Here is a 21,657-nt window from a genome sequence, read left to right on the forward strand (position 1 = left end):
ATTTTCTGAGGTGAATGTGTGGTGAGACAACTAAGAACATAAATGTATCGATTATAAATAATGAAGATGTAAAAGTAAAAATGGTGGAAGTAGTAATATGATGAATGAAGAAAAGATTTGAATATAACATTACACAGCATTAAAGTTTGTATTCTTATTTAGTTTAGTGTGAAATGAATTAGAAGCTGTAAAAGTAGAAGTATAAAGAGGAATAATAGAAGAAATGAACTGAAAAAGTAAAATTCATAAAAAACAAAACAATACATACTTAAAACCCACTAAATAAAAGCATGCATTTACCTACATGGTATTGATTTATTTATCTATTTATTTGTTCACAAATAAATAAATGTCTTTTCCTCCATGTTGTCACACATATTACTCGTGTGTCACTCAACCTTGATGAAATACTTTGAAAAGAACATTACACAGCATTAAAGTTTTTTCTCCTAGTTTAGTTTAGTTTAGTGTGAAATTAATAATAAAAAATATAAAAGTACCACTAAAAAAAAAAAATGCATTAAAAAAAAAAAAAAAATACATACTTTGAACCCAACAGATGAAAACATTTATTTACTTACATGATATTTATTTGTTTGTTTATTTATTGTTTGTTTATGTTCTCCCCTCCACTCGCACATACTGCTACCGGAACTCGCCACGTTTCTGCTTAACAAAGTAAAAGCCTGCATGTCACTCATAGCACTCAACGCCAATAAAACCAATTCAAATATAACTATTTAATAATTAATATTAGCGTGAACTGGATTAATAATCTATTTTTGTCGTTATATGTTGAATTATCAACTTGTTACTCAGAAATAAACGTGTCTCGGGTTTTGTTTTTCTACCTTTACTTTGAAGGCGCAGACAGGAAGCAGCAGCCGCCATCACCGCTGGCTTGTGGTCACAGCTGGTTGTTGGTTCTCCACCAGTTGAGCGTCGAGCTGCTGCTGAAGCTGAAGCTGAAGCTGGATCCTCCGGAGCTGCTGAGGTTTCAGGTAAATAAATAAAAAAAAAAAAAAACTTCGCTACGCGTCCCCCGCTGGAATCTGGTGTTTATTACATAAATGTAACCGCTCGCGTTCCGCCATGTTTACCGGGCTCATCCAACGTGCTGCTCGGTAACTTAACGGTCGCGGTGCGGCGGCGAAAAACTTCTTCGCCGAGTGGAAGCGGCTCGCATCGGGGTTTGAAACGTCGCCCCGGGGTCGCTGTCGTGTGTTGATTCATACAGAGGCTGTGATTTAAAGAGATGGGAGGGGGGGGGGGTGTTTGGTTTGAGCCCGCGGGCTGAGAGGTGCGTGTTGGCCCGGGGTCCGGCGGCAGCAGCGGGGGGAGAAGCAGCAGCAGCAGCGGCAGCAGCGGTGGTGGTGGTGGAGGTGGTGTCCTCTGGAAGTTTTTTCCATTCTGCGTCGTTTCACCGCAGCCCACCCCCCCCGGTTCACTGATGTGGGGCCGAGGGGCCGAGGTGGCTCCAACTTTACCCGCTCTAACCCTCAGTGTCCACGGGGAAGCCTCGGTCAACACTTGGCTCTGCTCCAGACAGAGAGCCGCTGGTTTGACACATGGATCCATGGAGGGAGGAGGAGGAGGAGGAGGAGGAGGAGGAGGAGGCTTGTTTGGAAAGTTTCTCTCAAAGTGTTGGAGATGATACTGGGGACACACTGACTCAGTCTCTGCAGTTTACATGCTAAGGTCATGTATGTAGCATGTTGTGTAGGTCTGAGGAGTCAGCAGAGCTCAGATGTGTTGATGCAGCTGGGAACAAGTTTCCAAGCATTGTTCCCTCTCAACAACTTCTTACTTCTCTGCAAATCCGAGTACCGAGTCTCCACATGTTGGAATATGTTATGTAAAATGTAAAACATAAATGCAAAACAGGGATTCTCTGCTGTGTTCATGCTAAGGTCATGTATGTTGCATGTTGTAGGTCTGAGGAGCAGATGTGTTCATGCTAAGGTCATGTATGTTGCATGTTGTAGGTCTGAGGAGCAGATGTGTTCATGCTAAGGTCATGTATGTTGCATGTTGTAGGTCTGAGGAGCAGATGTGTTCATGCAGCTGGGAACAAACGTCACTTTTCATGCATTGTTCTTGTCTGCAACCTTTAACTCGCACACTGAGTCTCCACATGTTGTAATATGTAATGTGTATGTAAACATGACGGCAGTACCACTACAACATGGATTCTTTACTGTGTTCACGCTATGCTCATGTATGTAGCATGTAGTATAGGTGTGAGGAGTCAGCAGAGCTCAGATGTGAACACACCTCTTGGTATAAACGTTCCAGTTGAATCAATTCACCGTTACTTTCTTCACTTGACTACCGAACAACACTCCCAGTTTGCATGTGTAACACTCGTTAAAAATCTGTGGTGTTGCTCAATAGCACTAAAGCACTAGTTGTGTCACAAATGTCAATTGTTTTACACGTCTCATGAGTCTCCACATGTTGTAATAATCACTGGAAACATGTTGTCTTATGCACAACGGGACTGCACTGGGTGGATTCTCTACTGTGTTCACGCTATGGTCATGTTTGTAGCACGCAGTAGGTGTGAGGAGTCAGCAGAGCTCAGATGTGTTGATGCAGCTGTGAACACAACTCAGCATAATGTAATTTTTTCATTCACGCCTGGTTAACTTCTGCATTCAAGCCTACCGAGAACATTTCTACACTTGATAACTTGACAAGGCTCCAGAGCTTGCAAGTGCAACTCCCACGGAAACTAATATTGCTCAAGAGCACTAAAACATTTGTTGATCACAATGAGTCAATATGTCAAAAGTATTATTCTTGTCAGCAACTTTGAACTTCTTTATAACTGATTACTCACTCACTCAGTCTCCACATGTTGTAATAATCACCGGAAAACGGCCAAATAACGCTCGGCCGTGGGATTTTTTTGTGGGGGGATGCTGTACCGGAATTCTGGAGAAAAACATGATCTGGATATATCAGCTAATATATATTCTTAAACCATAATCTTTATTATAAAAACCTGAGACAAAATTGCTAATACTAATCCCATGTTACTGTGTGTAAATCAAAGAGTGTGATATTGATGAGTATTGTCTCGTTTTCATGAATCTTTTGATGGAAAATCTTCTTGGATTGAGATGCAAAGACTTTATCCCACTTAAAATATGAAATTAATCATGAAATCACCGTATTGCTATTTTTTACTTTGTTTTCACACCGTTGTGGACCAATTGAATTTTGCCTTTATCCCTTTGCTCACACGTTTAAGCCTCTTTCCTAATTTAAACTTCGTTATCCACCAAATACAATGTCAGGAATGTAAACTGCATTTTCTACTGAGTGAACTTCTCTAGTAAGCTGCAGTTCAGTTGAGAGCTAAAAATTTCCATCCTGGTTTTTCTTTTTTGGGCGGGGGGGGGGGGGAGTATACTAGAACCTTAAAGGCTCAAAACCACATTAAGAAGGAAGAGGATCAAAAGGTTAAACAGCTCTAACCCATGACAGAGGGACTTTTATTGTCACCATGACCGTGACTGTGCCATCACACAAAGACCTCTTTCCCTCTCCATGGACCACTCAAGTGTGTTATTCATTCTGCCCTGGAAAATAGACTCTTCTATTTAGCCCGCGTTGGCCCCGGCGGCTCCTCTCTTCTCCTCTTCCTCTTTAACAATTGTCCAAAATTCATCCTCTGCTATGTTTAATAGTGATGAATTGGCCCAGTGTTTCCCACAGAATTAGGCTACATCCACATTTTGGGTTTTAAAAGGCATCACTGTTGTCACATTTACAGCTGCTAATCCACACCGCTCTGTAGTTTGGAAAACACTGCCGGCCTAGTTTTAGTTTGAAAACTCCGGTGCTGTGTTGTCGTATGGACGGGTAACTGTGGAGACAACTGGAAAATATGATGCAGTCGCCTGCATTTGCTTCCTGATTGGCTCTTATCAGTCGTGACTAAACTACCTTTAGAAAGAGGCTTGTTTACGCTTGTAGCTCCACCTCGTCATCCGTCCAAGAAAAGAAACTCCTCGTTTTACTTTGCACCATTGTTGTTTCTCCTTTTATATAATTTTCTGTAACCAGGCAACCAGCTGCAGAGTTGACATGGCCAGTGTCCACTTCATATTCATCCTCAGGTGCATTGCTAGGGAAGGGGAATAGCACCAATATGGAGATAGAACACTTGTGTGGACAGACCGTTAGCATTAAAATGTTAATGTAGCCTTAGATTATATCTATTGTTAACCAACCAGGTAATTGATTACAAAAATATTGTGGTCGACACGGACTATGCACTTGTTTTAGTTACAAATGTTTTTTCTGTGTCAAGTCAATAATATATTAATGTTTAATAAATGTCTATGTTGTTGTATATTATTATCAGATGCAAAAAATAAAAACAACAACACATTGTGCATCTTCCGCCTTGCTCTGTAATTATCAGCATCGGCCATATTGTGGTTGACCACCAACATGTTAAACTACATTTTCTTTCTGTGTGATCAAACTAGCAAGTCTGCTCTCAGTGCAGACACATTTCTACCACTCTCTACTTTCGATGTGTCGCCCCAGGAGGGGTTTGCTCCGCTCTCTGCAGAGCTCATCTGCTCCACAGCGATAGAACTGCTTTCTTCACCCTGGATGCTGTGGCTAGACCAGCTGGCTGTTCTCTAACTGCTCTCCGACAGTCTAATACACCCCCAAGCCAAGCGCAGGATAATCACCCAACGTCGAGGACACCAAGCTACTTAGGCAGACTGAAGGCTTAGGGTTTTAATCAGTGGTAGGCTGTTTATCTCCAGCTCGGAGTGCTCCTTGTGTTTTCTGTGTGTACCTGGATTCCCGGTGAATTACTCTTGGCTCTTGCATATGTTTTTACAGACAGGTGGTGGATTATGTGGTGGGCGTGATTTCTTTTTTTTTTCTTACCTCTTCTGAATGGGGAGGGCCCATCGTGTTTGACTGGAAGGGTTTTTGAGGGGGTTTCTCTCGTAAGCTCTGTGTCCTCTTCAAAGCATTGTGTGCTGTTGTGGCTCTGGTATCATGTGTAGCCATGAGCAGTCGCAGGTATGCGATCTGTACAATGGTTGTCTCTCACATCAGAGAAGTGCAGCAGACACTTTACTTCAGTGGGAAAAGTTCTGTTGTATGGCTCTCATGATAATCCTTCTCCTTACTTTAAGGTTTGAACTTTAACATCAGAGGAGTCAAGTTGTTGAGGATTCATGGCCTGAACTGTGTTTTTTTCTATCTTTTTTATCGTACGTGTCACTGAGATTTATGCTAGTTGTGCCTCAATTTTATGCACTATAAAGAAGATGTATTTATATGTAAAACCTTGTCTATGCTTAAGTTGGACCAGTTGCCTTTGGTTTCATGTAATATGAGCTATTTGATTTATATTGACAGAATTCATGCTGGCTGCTTCTATTCCCTTTGTCTCAGCTTGAACTCAGATTTAGCAAGAGCTTTTATTCCTCAGATCTGTGCACTGGGTTTTGCTGTTATCTTTAGGCGAGCATTCAAACCACTTGGACCTTGGACATTTACTGCAGAGGTGAATTTGTCCCTCAAGCGCTAATAATTGTAAAAACAGTGAGCTCATTTGTTGTAACAGGGGCATGGGAGAAAAGTGGTCATGGCAAAAGAAAGTTAATGGGGAAAAAGTGTTTTTTTCCTGTCACTCAGTATGTTTTTCACCAGAGGACAACGGCCACCAATCACAAGCAATACAGGACCTGCTACTATGAAACCTTGCAAATGCTAGAATGCACATTATTAGACCACCGTAACTCAGCAGCAGCGGGGGGGAAAGAGGGCTGAATATCAAGCAACATGTCGGGTTCCTGGATCTCTCATTGACGGGAAGCAGAGGAGCTCAAACGTTTTTCCCAGCTCTCTCCAGGCAGCGGGGTCAAAGTCCAAACAGCTTCCCTGTAATAGTGCCCTGTAGCCAGCTGGGCCAAAGAAAAAGACCGCTTACAGGCTTCCCTAATGGGCCAGAGCAAGAAGAAAAGATGACAGCTACCCTACCACCAAGGAATGTAACCTCTCTGACATCGTTATTATTCAACTAGTTCATTGTTTTTGACGTTACGGCTGCATTCTCACAGTTGTTGGTGGGAATTTTAGCAGCCCGTCTCCTTTTATATTATGGCAAGGCTTTCGATGTTGGACTAATCTTTCTAAGACTACATTAATTTTTTATCTCACCTTGAGTTAATTCAGCATTTGTTAAATATTAATCGGTTTTCAAATATCAAACACTACATTAACACCTCTCTCCTTCTGCGGCCCTTATGAAAGACTCCCATTCGTCGTCTGAGAGGATGATATGCATGGCTGAGCTTCTGTCAGCACCAGAGTCCTCCCGGGACCACTCCTGGGATCATGGCTAACTTTAATTGGTGCGAGAGGGTGAAGGCATCGTCAAATTCAGGCATCTAGGTTATGTGTTCTTTTAATATCTTGTCTGATTAAAGGCATGAATGTTCCCTATCTTCGCCTCAGCCTGGAATGAAATCTCGGCCATGCCAAAATGTGTGGGTGCCTTGGCACTGGCTCAGTTCTCTGTGGCCAACTGCTTTTCTCTTTAATCCTAATTTGCTGCTCTGTATTCTCGTCATTTAAACTTGAATGTAACACAGTGGGTGAAATATGAAGCTGCAGCAGTTTCTAAGAAAGAAAAAATGAATTATTTAGTAAATTATGGGAACATGAATTATAAGTGGCTTTCAGCTAAAATGGTTGGCCACAGTAACTGTCTACTATTTTTCTTTCCTGTCATTAGAAGTAAATGAAAAGAGTGAGTCAATTATAGAGTCACACATTGGCAAACAGTGGCTGATACTGATATGTCGGGCATTGTGGGTAATGTAGACACCACACACTAGCATGCAAGTGCAGATTCTTAATCAACTCTACCCAGTGTACGGAAGTCTGCCAAACTGCAAAGGACGGTTAAAACCTAATGGATATTTTGCTCTACAAGAACGCAATGGTGCACAACACTGATCTTTTGTGTTATTATGAGAAGTGTTCAAATTTTACAGATCATTATCAGACTGTGACGGGACAAATTAGATTCTGGCGATCCGCAACAAGCTCGGTAAATAATGGGGAAACACCTGAGTGCCTTTGCCAATAAGTTATTAATAGCTAATAATGCAGTCCTCAGGAGACCCACCAGTCTGAGTCTAAGTATGTTGTTTCTTTCTTACACCCCTCTGCTAGCATAATTCAATTTACTCACTTTACTTAGTTCTGCCCACATGGTTCATGTGTGGAGGGGAAGTGCGTGGCATTGAAGTCAAAACAGCCCGAGGTCTTGGCCTCACGAAAGGAGGAGGACAAACGGCAGTGGAGCCTATCGCTTTTACCGCAATTACCCATTAATGAGAGGCACAACTTTGACAGTTTCTCATGAGGAAACGGCTAAACCACAGCTGAAGTCCAGACAAGCACTGACCCTGCAGGGATAACACAGGCTTGTCCGCAGACATTTTCCCATGGTGATAAGGACTTGGCCAGATGTTCGCAATACATATTCACACTCTCCTTAACTCTAAGTACAAGTCAGAGAGAGCCCAGTGTGTGTTAGGTTGCAGATCTAGAAAGAGCAAATCAGGGAAGGTGTTCTGTGTAATGTAATGAATGACCCTGTCATCTCCTGATCATCTGGTGCTAAAAATACAAGGAAACACCAAACCAATGGGACAGTGAAATGTCTCAAACTTGATTTAGCCCTCTTTGAAGTTGGGCTCTGTGAATGGGGAAAACAGCACATTATGAGACACCACAGTGTTCTCTTTCATGTAGCGGGCTGAAAGGGATGCTATTGAGTGTTGGAGGGAGACCTTTGATATGTGAGATGCTCGATGCCTTGTGAAAGGATCAAGCTTATGATTTGAGTCAATATGTGTGTGTGTGAGTGCTTTGATGCTTGTTTCTGCCAGACCCCATGTTTTGTCAGAAATGCTCCGTACTGCAGGCTTAGAGGATCAGCCATGATGGATCGGTCCCATGACAGTCCTTAGCCCGAATAATGTGTAAAGAGGTGCCTGCGAAAAATGCAAACACACACGACAAGTAACAGGACTGCTGCTCCATCGTTAACGCTAAACAGTGTTCTGTTTGGTGACTTGGGTAGTTTGATTCTGGAGCGTTTCATCCAGTGCTAAGAAGACACGATTAACATGAGAGCAGGAAAGATTTGTTTTGATTATATGTTTCTTTTGTTGTCTGGCTTTTTGTTTTGTAGACCTAACGATTGACATTTCTCGTTTTCCCAGAAGGCCGAGAGTAGTCTTCCGCCTTTTAGTCTGCATTTAAGGGTTCGGGAACACAAAGATAGTAAAGTTGTAACACCCTTCCTATTGTGTAATTGTGTTTTTATACTGCTGGTTTTATGTTTTTTAAGGAAAGGCTGCAGTATATAGGATTACAATTCCACAGCAGAGCACTTCATGACTGTGGTCAGGATGTTATTCAAAAAATGATTTAAATGTTGCGTGTGTGCACACAATGTGGAGGCTAGTGGTGTGTATATGTGTGTGTGTGGGTTCATGCCTTCTTGTGTATACTAGTAATAAAGGGAGAGAGTGAGAGGACTTTGCCCTTCTCTTCTTCATCTTCACCATCTGCTTTGTGTAGCATTTGACTGAGGCGTTAATCATTGTGCCTTGGGGCCACTCGAGCCCTGACAACAGCTGGAATAGAGAGATGGACCTGTTGATGTTTATCTGTCCTCCTGTCTGTCAGTCCTGTATGGACGGCTGTATTAACTGTATTCATGCAGCTGGGGGGGGTTCATGACCTTGGTGTTTCTAGTTTCTTGAAAAACAGCTGGAACTACCTCCCCAGCCTTGATTTCTCTATTATAATGTCTCTCAGCCGTCTTCTTCGTCAAGCTACCCAGATACTCTATGCTACAACTATGGAGTTTTTAACTTGATTGACTCGACTTTATTGCTTATATTTGAAAGAAATTGCATTGCCTTTTTTTGCTTGCTTTGCATTCCTATATCTGATGCATTGTGGCCTACCGAACGCTTATTTCATGTATTGTATTTATTGTCACCACTATCCTTTGTCATTTCTTCATTGTTCAATGGTCACACTTGCCATTTTATGTCATCGCATTCTTATTGGATTTATCTGGTGTTGGTTGAGCTCCATTGTTGACCTGTGAAATTGTCAATAGCCGATATGGTCAGAAGCGAGGGGGTTACGTGTACCTTCTGTAGCGCTCTTGTTTCTAAGATTGCTAATTGTAGGAATAGCAAAACTTACACATATCCCTTTCATCAGATATTGTAATAATCTGATTATAGAGAAACTATCACACTTTCTGGTCATTTCAATAAGACACTCTCTAGTCCCAAAGTCAGTCTTTGTATTACAACTTACTTTCCCATGTCCTAAATTGCTCCCAGAATCAATAAATCAATCATCTGTCCATTCATCCATCGTTATGTGGCTACAACCAAGGAAACAAATGGCTGACGATATGTGATACACATGAATCAGCAACAGCATTAAACCGCAAATCCATACACCAATGGCCTGTTTTGATAGTTTATTCTGAACCACCAATAACGGGATTTGAAACTTACTTTAAGGTTTTGTATATTTTCCATGACTCATTTGTCCAAGTCCAAAATACATTTTCTCATGAGTCTAGACAGAAATGGATGTAAACGGCAACTCGACTGGTCGGCAGAGTCATACAACCACAGGGAGGTAATTGTAGTTGTGCTTGTTCTGCTATAACCCAGTGACGACTCATGTCCTGTCGTGAGGCTACTTTTCAGAAAGAGATCCCACCGTTTTTTTAGGGAACTTGAAAACAGCAATTTGTTTGTTTCTGTTCCTGATTATGTGTCCATATATATTTATATATATATAATGATCATACAAAACAAGTAGAAATTCAAACTTCAATGACCTGTGCAAAGCCAATACCCAGGAAACAAAGATGTGTAAAACAGACATGTACAAAGTGATGTTTTTTTACTAAAGAAGGATGTAACATCATGTGTCATCCAGTGTTTCTTAATTGAATTTTCATTATTTATGATAGTGTTGCAGCTGTGAAAGTTGCATGTATGCAGTGTGCAACAGATGGCCCTGGATAACGAAAACACTGATGGGATTCTTAAGCCTTGGGGGACTGTTTTAGACGAGTCTTGGAGCAGCTATGTGATGTCCTCATATAGATAACACTTGGAGAATGTTAACTCTCTGACGCTCTTGGATGGTCCTTGCTAATCCTGAAGGCGCTACATGTTAAAAGTGATTAGGTATGTATAGAAGCTCTGTGTTTAAGCATCGGCGTCACGTATTTACTTAAAGGTTAATTTGCGGTGGAAAGCACACAATGAGTGATTGAACCTTCCCGTCCCATCCTTCGTGCTATGTATAATGTGGGTGACATTTAGGCTTTATTGGGTCCCTGCTGCTACACCAACAGTAGTGGCCCAGCAGCTCTATTTCTGACTTACTGTTTTGGCTTCCCACTCTATCAAAGCAGTGCGATGGAGCTTATTATGGGCTTGTTGGGTTTGGCCAGCGCTGGAGATGCCGGGTTTGCGGAAAAGGCTACCATGGAATTAAAAGCCATCTTGGCCTACGCAGAGTGCTCATACATCTTTAGCAAAAGCTGTAGTCGAGCACACGCACACAGACACACACACACACACACACACACAACATGTCAACAACAGAAACAACTTTGTAGCATGGTGAGGGGTTGAAGATATGCAGTGTTGTATTGCTCTATCGGGTCATGTAGAAACAGAGTCATTTGTAGAAGGAGATGTCAGTTGGGTGTTTGTGGAACCTCAGGTTTTGGTTTGTTTCGGCTGCACCCTATTTAACGCATATATCTTTTTCTTCTCTCTAGACAGTTCTCCTGCACACAAAGAAATGCTTTTGAGAGATTTCTATTCTAAGTTAATAATTAAGCTGTTGCGAGGGTGTGTGTTTGAGACATGCATATTTGTATTTGGGGCGGGTAATTGCCTATTTTTTTAAAGGCAGGGCATTGTTTTTTCTATTTGTACTTTTTTATTTGTTCTAAATGTATCCAAAGAAAAGATTTACGTGCGGAGGGGGAAATGTTTTTTTTCCGTAAGTCTGGATTCGGTCGTCTGAGTCAGTGATTTTCTCCAAAAATGGGATTTTCAGAATTCTCTTAATTCCAGGCAAGCCGCTCCTGTTGTGGAGGAGAAGTGCTGCCAGCGGTCGCTCTCTGCACTCTGTCTTCATATTGATCTGCCTCCGGGCTCCAGAAACGGAGATTCCTTAAAGCCCGCCGTAGTCTAATGACATTACTCAACACCCCCGCCGCTCCCACCCAGCCAGCAGTAATCACCCTCCCCAGTTTGGATCTCCCTGCACTCCACTTTCTTTCCTCTGCTCACTGTTATCAAATTAAAAGCTTTTCTATAGAGGGTTGTTTCTTGGCCTGCAGGCGCGGGGTACATGGCAGCCGGCCGGGGGTTGAGTGATACTGTGTGTGTGTGTGTGTGTGTACAGTGTGTTGGCAAATGAGGATGTAGGTCTGTGCATGTATGTGTCTACCCAAATAGGCTTATTGCTGTTTGAGCCAGTGAGTCAGGAAATAGGGTTAAAGGAGTCCACGGACAAGCGGTCATGCAGGAGCGTGAGCTTAAGACTGGGTCAGAAGAAGAGAGGTAATGGGAGAAGGTGGGAGAGCTGCCTCTGCCCTGATAGGTAACTGAATACGGTCCTGGGTCAGGGGGTATAATACATAACTTTTAGGGAGTGGTTATAGATGGTGAGACAGAATGGGTGAGGGGACTGGACCTTCATGTGGGGTTGCTAGACGATATCAATTCATTCTTTGTTTCCTAAATGCCTGTTGAGCTCCTACAATACAACACAGGTAAGTGTGTGTCTCTGGTAACTTTGTATCTCAAGTCAAGGTTTTAGCTTTGGTCTGAATATTGAATTTCAAACAAAATCATGTGGGGGGGGGGGGGGAAACAGAGACGAGTCCCTGTTTTGATGCAGACACAGGCAGACAGAAAGTGACAGGATTCCTCAAGTGCTTTGGGATTTTCCCCAATTCCCACCTTCCAGGCAGAGGCACAGAGGAGAGGGAGGGAGGGAGAATAATGGGAGGGATGCAAAGGAGGTGGGCTAAATAAGAGAGGAGGGAACAGGCGACACGGAAGGAGGCAGGATTAAAAGAAAGAGTCAGACTCTTGAGCGCAGAGTTGAAGCAGGTGGTCAAAAGAGTCAGTGCTCTGCGAGGGAGCGAAACGTGTTGATTGGATAAAGAGAGCGAGCAACCTTTAAAATAGATTAGATGCTGAATTTCCAGCAACGCAGGGCTGTGGATGGACTGAGCTTCACTCGTTTGGCCGGTGAGTTGACTCATCGTGTTATTTTGCTATTATCACATCTTATTTTCCCTTTTGGGTGTGAAAGGCCAGAGATGCTAATGGTTAAAACACAGGATAAAATAAATAGAATTTAATGTAATCCTTTGTAAAGACATGCTTTTAGTCATGTGTTGTTGACATTTGGGATTTCTTTTCTTTATTGAAGCATATGAAATAAAACCGTACATCAGTACAGTGGGGGGGGGGGGGGGGGGGGGGGGGGGGGGGGGGGGGGGGGGGGGGGTAATGGTATTGAAAGGTCAGCTGGGATTTTTTTTGCTAAATCTAATTTAAGCCATGGTTTTGACAAAGAAGTTCTGACGTGCCCTTTTATAACTTTACTATACTTAAGAATGTTCTTTTGTTCAAATGTATTGCATGTGCATATAAGCTATATAACGTGTTGCTGTATTAAGAATTTGACTTAAAATTCAAATTCAATGATAATTGAAGATAAAGCTATTCATTCATAAATGTCTGTTGAGTGTAACTGAGCAACAGTTTAACACGCTACAAAGTAGTTTGATTATAAAAACCAGCAACAAATAAAATATCCATATAGACATTTCATTTTTTTTATTACTAATCATTATTTAAATGTGTTGCATGTTATTTGTTGATCAGAAACACCAACTCACAGCAATTAACCAGTCGCTGATGAAACCAAATTAAAAGTTTGACAACTCTATTATCTACATGTAAACACACCTGATCATGGTTGAATGAAAACTCATTAGTGCCTGCATTCCCTCTTATAAGCGCTTTCACCTCGACACAATAGGTTTTTACAGAGACAAGAAAGCCTCAGTCTGGGGAGGCACGTTATCAGCCACATTGACTCACAAGAGGCTACACAGCTCAACTCTGCTGCACGCCATTGTTGAGCTATTTGCATGGGCCAGTATGATAACGGTCACCTCCCTGTGCTGTGGCTGTAGCTGGCTTCGTTCTCTCATGTGGGCAGAGGCTTCCCTCACTTCACCCTGACACACCTACGCACATTTGTTTACGACCTTTATCTGATAAGTTTTTTTTGTGCGTTTTAATTTGTGTGTTTCCTCTGTTATCTCACTCAGATAAACACTTAAGCCCCTTTCCCACTGGTCAAAAAACTAACATCCACTAACCTCTGAAAGAACGGCAAAACTCCAACTGGCAATGGGAAAACAGTCAATCACCAGTATTGAGATTCTGTTCAAAACAGTGTTGGGGTGTTCTTGCCCTGTGAATGAATAGATTAGTGAGTACAGATGCTTTATTAGACCCCCCCCACCCCCTAAACCAGAACTTGCATCTTCTCCCTAAAATAGGATTTGCTTTCTCAAAGGCCATATTAGTTTCTTGTCATCTTTTTGGTCTGTTGAACATAATTCACTTCTTCTGAGTCACTGTCCTCATTAGGTGCAGTGTTAAAAAAAAAAAGATCATGTTATGTTTTGACACTGCAAAGTCATTAGATAAGGTTGTTTTTCCTGCTCCAACATAAAGCAAAATGTGCCTCCCATCACATCTACTCACAGAAATACACTTTAACAGGTTGAGTTTTTAACAAGGCAGCACAGTCCTCGAACAGACAGCCATTCTTAACCAGTCACCAGTTTTAATATCGTCTCTGATCAGTATGCTGCTGCCACTGTCTTTGAAATGTTGGGCTGGTCACATGATTTGTGGTGAAAGGCCGGGTCAGAGGTCACAGGGATGGATGTGGGCTTAAGATTACAGCCTGGGGGGGGGGGGGGGGGGGGGGGGGGTCAGCACGGTCGGGGCTGCCTTTCAAGTGAGCAGAGTGGCAGAGCGCAAATCCAAACGCTAAACTTTAAAACATTTTATTGAAGTTCCATGTTATTATCCAGTTGTCAGAAACAGAAGGAAACCGTGTGTTTGGAAAAAATGGTGTCAGAGGTCTGATGGTGGGCTCACAGGCCATGTTATGATGTCGAACACCTGGTAGAGATAAACACTGTGGAAACAAGAGAAAGAAAAGATGGACTGATGAAGTGCATTTAATACAGCATGTCTATAACAGGATGTCTAACATATTAGACGGCATCTTCTGTGAAAATAAGTGCAGATTATGCTGAAAATTATAGGTGAAAATTCAGACAATGGGTTAAACATCAATATGTGTGTGACATGTTGGGAGAGGGAAGTTACAGCATGTTTGAAGTTGTAGTTAAAGTGAAAGAAATCAATCAAATGAGTTTATGGGTAATTTCAAGTCAAACTGCATTGTGATCAGTGAAGAAAAAGACTGGCCCATTCAAAATGTACCGGTTTGACCTGCCTCTCATTTTCTTTTTGCCAAAAAATGGCAGTCTTGCTTGCCATACCTCTGCTAAGGGTAAAAACATTGTGAATACGGACAAAACTCAACACGCATTTGTAGCAAAAATCACATGCAAAATGACAGCCAACAAAGTCCGTCTGAATTATACCGGATTGGCCCCATTGTGTCTCCTGTTACATCTAATCTTTGTTTTATGTTCTTCTTTTATGGTTTAATCTGGTTGGCAAACAGCTTTTAGGTGCACGGCAACCACCTTCAAACAGTAGCAGTAGTAACACATTATTTTATACCAGGCGCCTGTAAAGCAAGAGAAAATATATTTTTTAAGACAATAGTGGTGTAAACTCACTGATTTCAAAATTTTAAATTCACGACCCATCACTACCTAAGAGCAGTTAAGGTTTTTCGCACTGCAGACAGTTGATCTGCCCCCAGTGTTTACATAAACTATATACTACTAAATGGTTCCGTGGTTCCTTAGTCCTGACATCAGGTAGAAACCCTCAAAGTCCCCTCTGAGGACATGTTGACTTGTTGAGGACTGAGTCTAGAACGAACCTAGCTGCGGCCCCCCGAGCGTGAAACCATTCAGGGACGCCGCTCTGCACAGGACGTCCACGACGCTGCCAAGTTGGCACTGCTGAGAAATGCTGAGGTAGTGATACCATAGCAGCACTGTAAGCAGGGCACTGTTCATTAAGGGTGGCTTCATCTAGCATTGTTTGTGTCATTGAGAAAACAGAGGAGAGCCACAGAAAAGGGTTGGCAGGATGTATGCCAGGGAGGCAATGGTCAATGCAGATGGTCTGGTCCATTAGCGAGAGGGAGCTCAGAGGGAGGGAGGCCACATTTTTTTGCAGCCATTCAGCGAGAGCCAGACACAGAACCAGAGCCGCCAGCTGTGGTTCCTGCAGCCACAGCCTCCACTGTACTAGTGGCTGTGATGTCATCTCAGAGCAATTCCTTCCCCTCTTCTCTTCCAAACCCTGCTGTCTGCCGGGAGACCCCAGGCCCCAGCCACCCAACCCCACACACACACACATGCCTATATACTACCATTTATACAAACCCTGTCTTAATAAACAACTTGGAAATGGACTTGATACCTCACTATATCACTTACTCCCTGGCACAATGTATACAAAGCCTGTTTTGTATTGTAAGAATACTGCTCAGTCAATGGGGCCGTTTCTTTTTTGGGGGGGGGGGCTGCAGCTGAATAGGACTTGGTAGTGGAGCAGTGGGAGAGCTGACAAAAGCAGAACCCCCCCCCCCCCCCCCCCCCCCCCCCCTTTAAACGTGTAAGGTTTAAACATGTAAGGTGACAGGGAGAGTTGTTTGTGTAACATCGTGTGTGCGTTTGTGTCTCCGTGGCTCTGGGACGACGATGAAGGGCACGACTGGAATACATTGAAGAGTCAGAGGTGTCATTAAGTAAGCGGTGGAATGACTGTGTGGGTTGCCGTGAGTGCGTTTCTCTTCTCTGTCCTTAAATCAAGGGCTTGAGAGCTCTTTTCTGTTTTGTTGGCTCAAGGGTGCCATATTTAAAACAAAAAAATTGATGCCATTTTAATGGGATTTTGAGGCAGATGGAAGGAGTGATACATTCTGCTCTATATTTTGCTGTTTTGATCCCTGCCACAGTCCTTCAATCCTTCCCTCCTCTACCTTCGCCCCTGTCCAAACTCAGACATGCAACCACCACTCGGGTCAAAATTTAAACAACCATACAATTAACAAAACCCTGGAATCTGACTTCCATTCGGGCAGGCGTCCAGACAGGCCGCAGTTTCTTGGGTAGACAAATCAGATTTCGCTATTCTTGCCACCGGGGGCCCCACTCTGTTTCCAGTGAGAAAGTCTGACAGTGAGTCAGCTGGGGCTGCCATAGAAAGCATTCACACTGAAGCCCAGAACCATAAAGGCATAACCAGTCGTGGGCAGATATGTCAAAAGAGTCCTCTTAGAATGCAGGTCAGAGACGAGGCTGACCTCAGGGGTTGAAGAAGGATAAGGGAAAAATGCTGGGAGGAGGAGGGGAGGGAGTACATATACACACAGGATATACGGGGAGGGGGTTGCAGTGGCCAGACAGGCCATAGGGGCAAAGCCTGGTCCCCTGATGGGTGTCTTTCAGTAACACATTATTTTGTAATGCGTCGCTCCCTGTTGCTTTGTCTCTCCGGTTCTCAAAGAGCCTGTCAAGTCAAATATCAGGGCACAGGATGACTGAGCTGCGAATGCATGAATGCTGTAGGACCTCTGATGGCATCACTCATGACATTCAGTTCACATCTTCAATTTATAATGATGTGAAAGGCAGGGGAGGATTTCTATGGATATTCTGAGTCTGGGATCCCTAATGACAGCTATTTCTGCAAGTGGTGTCAATCCAAGGACACGGAACTTCAGAGTTGATGACAGAAGCAGCAAGCCTCTCTTGTTCCTTGAGAAAACACTGTCATCTAGCTGACACGTCATCTCACACTGAACTTTGGCTATTTGCATACTAGTACGTCTTAGTTTTAATACTAAAACAATCTGTGTTTTTAGTTCCATATCAGTTATAATCCCCGTCCATGCTAACACACCTAAAACCCATATCACATGACCATTACCATACACTGATCATGTGCGTGCTGGTGTAAACAGGAGGCAGATTGTCACTTTGCAGTCGGCAGAAAATGCGATGAATGAGGAACAGCAGATAACAGATATCTTTTCTTAAGCCCCTTTTCCACTGGTCAAAAAAACCCACTAACATCTGGCTTTTGTCCTGAAATGGGAATGGATACTATCGGCATTCACCCCCGGGTCGAATGACTCTGCAGTAGACCCAGGTCATTATCGCCTCCAGCTCCAATCTGCAGTGATGGAAGAGAGACACCCGGATGAACGCGCTAATTAGGCAAGAGAGTGAGAGAGCGCCTCAAAGTTCGGTGCATTTTGGGACATTGAAAATGATGCACTGAGGAATAAAAACAGAGAATCATGCTTCTTTACTGGCAATGGGAAAGGAATCAATCACCTTTTTAGCCACGTTTAAATAATCAGCATACACCTGCTAATAATGGTTTAATAAAGGTATTGGACTGACGACAAGGTGGAACTGTCAATAGAAGTAAGTGTTTGTAATGTTTTGCATCTGCTGCTGATAGTTGAATCGCTGATAAGAACCAATCAGGAAGGGAACAGGAGTTTTTAAACTAAAACAGGAATATCCACACTAGCAAACTCCACAGTCGTGGTAGGCAGCTGTAAACGTGGCAACAGAGATGCATTTGTTATACTTACTATGTTAATTCACATGTGGAGCACTCAGCACACCATTCTTTATATTCTGAAGCACTTTGATCTCTTGTATGAAAGGTGTTAAACAAGTAAAAATATAATTATTGAGACAATTTAGTCTCTCTAAATCATCGGCTTGGGAAGAGATGCATTATTTTAAATCTCTTAGCGATGAGGCAAGTCTCGTTGGAGATGATGACATCCATTTTGTCTGCTGAGAGAGAACAGATGGCCAACATTGGCAGAGAAATGTCACACCGAATGCAAATATAGCACCTTGTTGTTTATGTGTCTGCGGCTGTTCTGACTGTTCTTGCTCTTTCCCTCTGCTTTAAAAGAACGCGCACCTCCTTCGTGGGTGATGACGATGATCTCTGGGTTTTTTGTGCTCGCCGAGAAGCAGAGATCTGCAAATGGATGCACACATTTGTAGGAGGAAGTCTTGTATATTAATTGCAGACATGTTACTTCTCTTGTACTGTCTCTTCACAGTTTAAATATCTTCCTCTAATGCGGCTGTTTTGTTTGTCTTCTAAAGTGAAGTCACAGCAGATATTTGACCCCTAAAAGAAGCTTATGATGATTCTCGGATAAACTATTACTCTTCTTTTGCTTTACATGTTTAAAAGTTAATCACTATAATCGCTGTAAAAATGCAGGATTAGATTTAGAGTGAACAAGGCAGAATGAACACATGCTATCTTTACAATAAGGCGTGTAATGGAGAATGTCAGGTATTGTCTGGAAAGGTTGTCCTTCAGGGCATGGTTGGCCTGTTTGTCAGTGTGGGAAAATAGCAATTGGTGTGGTTCACCTTGGTGTTTTGTGCGTCTTGAAGCACACAGCTGAGAGTTGTGTGTGGACGGCTGCAGCTCTACCTCCGATTTAAACACACAACCTTGACAGCAGTCGATGACTTCCCCTCTTTCCTGTATCTGGCGCAACTGGACTTTGCGTCTTTTTAAGCCAGCATGGTTAAACATGCTGCGTTAGACCATCTGGCTCACCTGTCACTTAATCTACCTCCTGCCTTATCGTCTCTCTGTAGTGAGATGTCTTTTCAGGTGCTAAAAACTTCTCACGTGCTCAACAATTGCAGTAATCTGCTGGAAATATGTGGGGGGGGGGGGGGGGGACACCCACATGTGACTAAAACTGCAAACAGAGCTTAATAATACAGATAATGACAGGGTCAGCCTGGGGGAGGCTGGATTCCAGTTCACCCCACTAATTCTAGAGTTATTATGTGGAAGTGAAAGGGCGACAGTAAGGAGAGAGATGGGTAATAAGTACTGACTCCTTTTTTTAAACCCTCTGCCTTGACTGTTTTGAGATGTGAAAAAAAAGACGAGTCAAGCAGCAGCAGAGGCAGAGAAGAGAGGATTCTCCTGGCAAACGGTTATGTGTGTTTGCCACGTCGCTCCAGCTGACTCATCTCCTCTGTCCGCCTGCTGTTCCTGCCGTCCTGAAGCTGCTGCTGCTGAGAATACATCACTATCATATTCCCTGTGACTGTTGCTGCCATTTCCTCGTTTCTGGAAAATATGTTGGAATCTGGGCAGATTAGATTCTGTTTTGACAAAGCTGTTGCTCCGAGACTCCCCATGAAACCCGAGGCCACTGACATCCAGGTGTTGTAACCTGGGAATGACCGGAGACTGACCTGTCTCGTGTGGTGCTCCTCGGCCTTTATTCATACATTCTAACTGTCAAGCAGTCGTTTATAAACTATAGGATATGCTGTATGCTGCCATGAAAATTAAGGCTTTCTTTTATTTTGCTCTTCCCCTCTTCAGATCCAGAATGCTGAGAAGAGGATGAATCTTCCAGGTCATCTCAGTCACCCACGTGTCTTTGCCGCTGTCCCTCCCCGACAGCCCTCTCGTCCCTGAGGGGCACCATCTGCCTCCCCACGCTCCCCCCCTTGCCCTTGCCCGGCTCCCTCCTCCCCCCTCCCCTGCCCCCAGTAGCGACCGTCCCAGAGGGGAAAGGCGAGCCAGCCCCTGTAAATATGCCTGGATGGAGGTCTCAGTGGCGTCTCGTCCTGCTGAACTCCCTGACCTGTGGCCTGGAGATCTGCGTGGCAGCTGGGATCACATACGTGCCCCCGCTGCTGCTGGAGGCTGGAGTGGAGGAGCGCTACATGACCATGGTTCTAGGTAAGGGCTCGGTGAAGATCCGGTTACCAGGCCTCTTTGCTACCTCGTAGTGTGTGTGTGTGTGTGTGTGGGCTCTGGGTGTTTTGAGGTTCACTTCTACCTCTTTTCCATATTTATGCATGCTCTCATCATTTGTCCCCCGTGATTCCTCTCTGACAGGGTATTCATTTAACTTGACACGCAAATGTGACACACACACACACACACACACACACACACACACACACACACACACACACACACACACACACACACACACACACACACACACACACACACACACACGATAGACTATCTCTGTCTTGTTTACTGACCTCATGAGTGATTGTTTCTTGTCTGAGTGTTTCAAATAATAGTTCTGCAGCCCTTGGGTGCCACATTCACCTTGTATGATGCGTTGTCATGGGGATTAGGGAGGAAGGGATAATTGATTTTATTTCCATCAGTCTGAATGGTTTGTTTGCGGCGGTGGCTACACTGAGACCATCAAACAAATGGAAAAATTATTTCATTAGTTGCTATTAAACTAATAAGATATTATGAATCAGAACAGGCCGTACCCTCCAGGGGATGAAGGTTTTGTAAATTGGTTTGATTCATAAAGTACGTGACCTGGTCCAGCCACGTTTAAGTGCTGCTGTATGACTGTGCCTCAGGGCTTCTGTCTTCCCTACAAATCCAGGTCATAAAAACATAGTGGAGGCCGTAATGCTAATCGGGGGCCAACTCACCTGTTGTTCTGTTAGGGTGATAATTGGGCACTAATTGAAAGGCAGCAGGAGAGCAAAGTGCCTGGAGGAGAGCTGTGATCTCCCACACTCACACTTGGTGCGTCTTAGTGCAGCTATTGGACCTGACTTCAGATCAGACTTTCATTTAATGCATCCTCCTTTTCTGTTGCTGCACATTTTGCTTTGCCGATCTTTTGTACAAGTCTTCATGAAATCTTGAGTAAAACCAATTAGACTGTTGGTGTTGTTTGATCAATTCAACTCATCCATCACAGCTTTCCTATGGTTTTCTACAGTACCATGGGCTATATAGTGTTTTCCATAGTGTCCATCAGTCTCGAAATGGCAGAAAAACCTCTAACAGGCTTTTACAGCCAAATAAATTCCAAAGCAGTTTTATTATAGCAGCACTAAAGAGGCGTTGTAGACCTGGAAGAAAACAATAACTGACACTACACTTAAGATAGGGTTACGAGTATGTGCCACAGAAAAGCATATGGGGAAAATCAGAGGGGAAATACCAAACCTTGTTTTGCTGCCTGCAAGTATTTCTAAGATGTGAACAGTTCAGCTGTAGAGTAAACAGTGACTCAACTGCAAAACAATAGTTTGAAAGAAATTCATCATGCAGGCGGCTTTTGTTTGGTTGTGTCTTTAGGGAAAATGGTGAAAACAGAGAAGCGACAAGACATTTTTCCCGACATAATCTGTTCTGTATCTGTCGGAAATGCTAAATCAAAGAAAGTTTTCAGGTCACCAAAAAGCTTGTTACTGAAAATGACCTGCTC

The 21,657-nt window shown here is 43.3% G+C and overlaps 1 protein-coding gene across 2 annotated transcripts in view; it reads left to right on the plus strand.

The window, feature by feature from the left end:
* The first annotated feature begins 628 nt into the window (after positions 1–628).
* Positions 629–21,657, plus strand: part of LOC117763748 (solute carrier family 45 member 3) — a 31,165-nt gene continuing 10,136 nt past the window's right edge. Inside the window, exons 1-2 of one of the 2 annotated variants that reach the window (XM_034589132.1) lie at positions 629–1,001; positions 19,776–20,138. In XM_034589132.1, coding sequence (XP_034445023.1) covers positions 19,991–20,138 — 148 coding nt within the window. In that variant the 5' untranslated portion in view covers positions 629–1,001; positions 19,776–19,990. Of the gene's footprint in view, positions 1,002–12,163; positions 12,384–19,775; positions 20,139–21,657 lie in introns of those variants that run through there. The other variant, XM_034589133.1, reaches the window with a different exon arrangement.

The sequence above is a fragment of the Hippoglossus hippoglossus genome, chromosome 6 (genome assembly GCF_009819705.1).
Source record: "Hippoglossus hippoglossus isolate fHipHip1 chromosome 6, fHipHip1.pri, whole genome shotgun sequence".
Taxonomy (NCBI): Eukaryota; Metazoa; Chordata; class Actinopteri; order Pleuronectiformes; family Pleuronectidae; genus Hippoglossus; species Hippoglossus hippoglossus.